The following is a 6086-nucleotide window of genomic DNA, read 5'->3' as shown; positions in this document are numbered from 1 at the left end:
GAGCATGCCTTCACATGCGCTCGTGCGTGCTGGTCCAAGTCAAAAAGCTGGGGCCTTTTTTTTTTCCCCCTCCTTCTTCTTCTTTTCAGTCCAGCCCTGGTGGTTGGGAAGTCATAAGCTGTCTTGGTTGTGGTTTTCCAAAAGCCAAGATGGGGACACGGCAAGGTGTAATAATGTGCTTTTTGAGACCAAAATAGAAGTTGTCCTAAATGCACTTAACCCTGAATACACCATAACCACAATGAAACATACAGCCCTGTGGGTAGTTTTGCACATCACATACAGCACGGTAGATTTGAATTACAGTATTTTCCTTCCACTTGCACCACTTTGTGTTGGTTTATTACACGAAGTAAATTCATTTAAAGTTGTAATGAGATAAAAGTGGAAACATGTAAATGGTATGAATAAATGCTTTAAGGAAGAATTATTCCTAAACATTTGAACAGGAGTGGTTAAACCTGACCAACCTTATGTACGCAGCATCATCATGCCAAATGAGCATCATGTATCGGACTTTGTGAACATCTGTACTTGCAATCACTGTTTCATTGAGATTTTTTCTCCATCCTGCTATCTGAAAAAAAGCTGACTGTACCCACTGAGGTGATCGGCTTTTAGTCATTTTCAGACGCACTGTAGTAAGGCAGTGTTCTAAGCTGGGATTTGTTTGTTGTGTAGAAGTGAAGGCTCAACTCAGACTGATTGCTCCACAGAATGGGCCAGGCTGCGAGCATGTCTCACTGGAGGGGAGAGTCTTATATTACAGAGCTCTACGAATGGTCCAGGTAATGGTTATTTGTGCTTTTGAATGTGCGTATATATAAAATGATTTTGTACTTAAAAATGATAAAACTAATGAATGCAAGAAAGGTACAAATTCATTCATGTGTATTACTCACCACCGGGGTGCCTTTCTGCCTTATCGCATAAAGAGAAAAAAGAAGGCATTCTTTTTTTCTCTCTTTACGATAACGCTCCAAAAATGTTATGTTCAGCGCTTCGATAATGACTAATCTATGTAACGCTACTAAGCCTACTTAAATGTTCAAGAGTAAATCAAACTGTTTGAAGGACATAAATATAAACCACTTTCTCGGGATGCTGTGGAAGAAGTGGTCCAAAATGATATAAGTTATCTGAGCACTCATCTCCAGGGTTTAATCAAGCTTTCCAACACGTGTAATCTCCACACGCTGACCTCGGACATATGTTTCTCCCACTAATCTGACACTTTATTGAACGGAATTTTCTTTCTACATGTCAAACATTAAGAAGACAAACTTATTCACATCCTGCTCAAATTTTGAATTTAAGTCATTTTTTATTTGGTGAATCCATATATTTTAGCTGAAAATGACATGAGTTCTAAAACAGTAAGATATCTTTTATTTCATGTATTATTATTTTTTTTTTCATTTAGATTTTTAAAACTGTACATGTATGATAATTACCAATTAAAACTGTTCTACCCCTTAAATAGAAATGTATCTTCCTTGTGTGGTCGTGTGGCAGAATGTTTATTAATAAATGCCCAAGTGGACTCATTACTCTTCATGAGTTTCAAAGGCATTTCTGCAATGTGACAGTGGGCAGAGAATCAGCCGAGTATGCAGAACAGATATTCCGCACGCTGGACAAAAATGAGGTAAGAAAGGTCAACTAAACACACTTGTGTGCAGTTAACACAAAGCTGTCATAAAAAAAAAAAGAGCCCCTATCGTTCCAGGATGGCTTGGTAGATTTCAGAGAGTATGTGATGGCCATCAGCATGCTCGTTGATGGTTCAGCAGTGGAGAGGCTACGCTGGTCCTTCAAGCTCTTTGACAAAGATGGAGACGGTGCCATCATAAGGGAGGAGATGCTCGGCATTCTGCAGGTGTGCGTATGAGTATTTTCTAGTCATGTTTGATGTGTGATTCCTAACATCACGCGATTTTGCGTTCGCCACATGTTCCCAGGCTGTTTATAAGATGAACGAAGCAGCAGGTTTAACTGAACCAAACTCCCTGACAGCTGAAGAATGCACTGACCGGATATTTTTGAGATTAGACAAAGACAACAATGGTGAGAGCATTCATTTCCCCATCTACATACAGTGGATATACTGTTAAGTCTACACACCCCTCCCTGTTCAAGAGCCACGTATTTAGTGCGGCGGAAAGCTGCGTTTTAACACAACTAATTTAATATGCCACCAAAAAAACTCATGTGCCCAAAAACAAAAAATGATTTCAATGTTTTACTTGGTTTAATTCACTGCTCCACTAGAAAATAAAAAAGGTCATATAGGCATAATTTTGTTCAACAATAAAATAAAAATTGCAGATTGCTGAGATATCAGACTCTGGACTCTGTATCGGCATATCGTCAAAATCAGATGACTCAGCCTCGGGTGCAAAAAATGTGATCATCCTTTAGCGCAAAGACCACACACAAAACACACTCATCATCAAAAGAACACCATTGCAAATGGGTAAAGTAAGTAGTGGGTGGCAGGATCATGCGTTGAGTTGTTTAGCTTCAGCATCAACTTGGTCAAGGTGAAGGGAATTGGCACAGTGTTGGCACAACAGAGAAAGGCAAAAATGTCAGGAAACACGTAATGGAACAGCAACTTTATTTAGGGTTTATTAGAGGCATTTTAAATGGTGTCAGGTGTGTGCTGACTTCCATTTAACGCAAGATTAAACGTGTTTGATTCATTTGAACACAGCCACCTCTGTAGTTATAAGAGAATCTGCACACTTTCTGCACTCCCAGTTGTTAATTTTTACTTCCCCTGATTAATTGATTGATTTGCACAAGTTATAGGTTCACATTAATGGTGGAGAAAGTTTTGAAACTCAATCTGAATCTCATTTTTATTTCACAAAAATCTGTCATTTGAACAGGACTGTGTAGACTGTATATACACAGGTGTTCAAAGGTTTGGAGGTCACTCAGACCAATTTATGTTACATGAGAACACACCATTTAAACATTAACATATACTTTGTACGGCGGCACGGTTGTCGACTGGTTAGCGCGCCTGCCTCACAGTTCAGAGGTCGTGGGTTCGATGCCGGCCACAGCCTCCCTGTATGGAGTTTGCATGTTGCAATAAATAAAAAAATAAAATATATATATGTATCAATGTATACTTTTTGTCAAAGTATTCAGTAAGAGGAAAGATCTCAGCTTTAGCTGTTATTGCAGCAATATTTGAGAGCATGTAACGAAAGTGACTCCTGTTTACATTTGCACTTAAGAGCTAGATGATTCATTTTCTTGCAGTCAGTTCGATAAAATACATTTTGAAAACTGAAAAAAATTACATTAAGTATTTTTTTATATTCGAAATTTTGCAAAAATCTCATCTCGTCTCGTTCTCTCGGTCTCAATCTCGTCTCGGGGGATTTTTGTCTCGTCTCATCCCTAATATATATATATATATATATATATATATATATATATATATATATATATATATATATATATATATATATATATATATATATATATATATATATATATAAAATTTAAATTGTATTTTATTTGATTGTTTATTTATGTTTTAGACCACTGTAACAATGTCCAGACTGTATTTGTGATTAATTTAATGGTATGCTAATTGAGGGGGGAAAGTGCCTTTCTTCCCAAAATTAGGAAAATTGTTAGTGATCCCAAAATGTTTAACTGTAGTTGTAATAGATCCTCTTAATCTGCTTCTTTTTGTGTAATCCTTGCCCATCTTTGTTATGTCTGTAGCTGTCATCAGTGTGGAAGAGTTCATAGAGGGAGCGTTAGATGATGACTGGATCAGAAAGATGCTGGAATGTGATCCCTGCGCAATGAGGGTGGAGAAGCCCCTGAAGAGGGACTCGGCAATGAGTCTATGATTGATCTAAACATACATCTCTATTCAATAATTTTGGATTGAAATTTATAGAAATAAATTTGTTCAGAGTTATAAAGAGTTTCTCTGAAGTAGACACAAGAGTCATTGATGCCTGCTTTACATTTCTGTGTTGATAGTGCATTTCATATTATTTGGGATAATGTTTGACAAAATCTCACCTGCCATGAACTATTGGTGTTGTAAAATGTTTTACACTAGGGACTACCAGAGAGGAATGTAACATATACATCAGGTATGCACACCAGTGCCATTTTAAGGTTAATTCACACAGTGGGTACGGAAAGTATCACTGTTTGTGTCATTGCAACGATTTGCCAAAATCAAAAAAGTTCATTTAATTTCTCATTAATGTACACTCAGCACCCCATCTTGACAAAAGAGAAATGTAGAAATTTCTCCAAATTTATGAATAAAGAAAAAAATGAAATATCATATGGTCATAAGTACTCAGACCCTTTGCAGCGACCTTTGTATTTAACTCACTTGCGTCCATGAATTATTGTCATCTTAATATAATTGGCAGGCCTATACATTATAACACTATGTGCTGGTAAAGCATACAAAAAATGTGAGAAAACTTCTCAGCATGGTCGCAAATGGTTAATTGTTGACATGCTATGATCGCTAGATGTCGCTTGTCTTATCAGAGGCATTTTAAATGGCGGCAGGTATCTGCTGCCCGACCTGCTGGTCCCGTTACTCATCAGAAAATGGCATATTACCATTTGTTCTTATTTAATTAGGTCCAAGTTTGCTCCTGTCCAGTAAGCATAGTATTTAGCACAGATGACATGTACTCAAGCAAAAATTCTCAACATTAGCATTTATTTGCAAACTTGTTAAAGACTGCAATATTGAACTGAGTTTTTCAGGTGCCAGAAACACAGCAAAATATATAATTCGAAAAATACAATGGCTCATAAAAATGTATCGTTGTTGGTTGAGCTGGACGAGTCAAATTGTATGGTGGTTTATAACTTGTTTTTGTTGTGGGAACAATTTGATCAAATACAGTAAATGGTCCTTTACACACGTCGCTGTCTTTTGTGGCCTACAGTATTTCCTACTTTGGCAGCTGTACGTGAACGTATCAGGACTCCAGGCGGCGGCAGGGTGCAATTGGGTGGGATTCTCCGACTGTGACGTCAGCGCGTTTCCAGCCGTCTTGTGACGGTAACATCATGGCGTAGCGATGTGGACCCACGGCTACACTGGTGGACACGGAGAAGTTTCTGAACAAGCCACTCGACACTTTGGGGATTTTGTAAAGCTTTTAGAACTACGTCAACGGTGAAATAAACTGCCCTTTGTCTGGGTGAGTGACTTAGCCTTCTCGGCAGTGATTTGAGCAACTTAAGTGTTAAAAAAAGAAATCTGCGCATTTCGTTAGTGGAAATAATTCGCTGTCGTGGCTCTCACAGCGAAGTTTCAGGGTTTCCACGTTGTTGCACCGCTGGAATGTCCGTTTATGCATGAAGTTGAGATTGTAATAACGGTTCCATGGCTGTACAGTTGCCTGCAGGCGTCTCAACCCAACAGAAAGAGTTGTTTGAATCCAATTTACATTTCTTAAAGGCGTGGATACATTGGTTGATGCTAACATTTACACAATTAGTGTCACAATTTCCCTTTAACTGCCCGTGTATATCCTTACACATTTAAATTGAAAGTTAATTCTAATGTAATGTAGATCACAAACAAGACGTCTGTTGTGAGTATGCATTTCTTTGTAATGTGTGGTTTTAAATGCTGCCACCGTGGTCTTGTTGAGGAATGTCTTTTCCAGCCACCTTCTTAAGCACACATATCAAGCCATCTGCTTGAGAAGCGAGGCAGTCTGCTGAGATTTCATTTGGTGTTTACCTATTCCACAAACAAATAGAGTTTGCGCTCTAGATGCTTTTTGTAAAGCAGTGACATTTGATCAGCTGTGCTTCCAGTAAACTTATTACCCTGCAGCCGACCTTTTTCACTTTTCAAATGCGTCTCTGCACAATAGAATCGTCTGAGAATGAGCTGCTCCAATAGCAATGTCAACAAACCACAGTGATTCTATTTCTATTTTGTATAACTGTTCAGCACACCCGGAGTGGAGGTGATGACCATGTGGAAACATTTATTCAGGGCTTTCCCCTAATAAGTTATTTATTTTGCAAATTTACAAGGAAATGCGTAATCATTTCCC

At 38.2% G+C, this 6086-nt stretch overlaps 2 protein-coding genes across 13 annotated transcripts in view; both read left to right on the top strand.

Moving 5' to 3' along the window:
* Positions 1–654: 654 nt before the first annotated feature.
* Positions 655–5096, top strand: LOC147148360 (guanylyl cyclase inhibitory protein). Of its 2 annotated transcripts, none has more exons than XM_086028736.1 (5): positions 655–788; positions 1516–1648; positions 1730–1879; positions 1962–2067; positions 4959–5096. In XM_086028736.1, exons 1-5 carry the CDS (start codon positions 718–720, stop codon positions 5042–5044), a joined length of 546 nt encoding a protein of 181 aa, XP_085884862.1. In that variant the 5' UTR covers positions 655–717; the 3' UTR covers positions 5045–5096. The 2 variants fall into 2 exon arrangements, with proteins under 2 accessions (XP_085884862.1, XP_085884860.1); XM_086028734.1 differs by lacking the exon at positions 4959–5096 and adding an exon at positions 3751–3981.
* ppfibp1b (PPFIA binding protein 1b) overlaps positions 5055–6086 on the top strand; it is a 26302-nt gene continuing 25270 nt past the window's right edge. For 6 of the 11 annotated variants that reach the window (XM_086028729.1, XM_086028724.1, XM_086028727.1 and 3 more), the window contains exon 1: positions 5055–5216. The gene's annotated coding sequence lies outside the window, so the exon portion shown is untranslated. The remainder of the gene's footprint in view (positions 5217–6086) is intronic. The other 5 variants (XM_086028731.1, XM_086028732.1, XM_086028730.1 and 2 more) reach the window with 2 other exon arrangements.

This window comes from Filicampus tigris, chromosome 4 (genome assembly GCF_054856515.1).
Source record: "Filicampus tigris isolate MCC_2025a chromosome 4, RoL_Ftig_1.0, whole genome shotgun sequence".
NCBI lineage: Eukaryota > Metazoa > Chordata > Actinopteri > Syngnathiformes > Syngnathidae > Filicampus > Filicampus tigris.
Note: the sequence above shows the minus strand (reverse complement) of the source record. Positions and strands in the feature narration are given on the sequence as shown.

Excerpts from the sequence above, each read along its gene's own strand:
- LOC147148360 (XM_086028734.1), top strand. The coding sequence starts at position 718 with ATGGGCCAGGCTGCGAGCATGTCTCACTGGAGGGGAGAGTCTTATATT. Across the intron at positions 1,880-1,961 it reads AGATGCTCGGCATTCTGCAG|GCTGTTTATAAGATGAACGA; the intron begins GTGTGCGTATGA and ends ACATGTTCCCAG. Across the intron at positions 2,068-3,750 it reads ATTAGACAAAGACAACAATG|CTGTCATCAGTGTGGAAGAG; the intron begins GTGAGAGCATTC and ends TTATGTCTGTAG.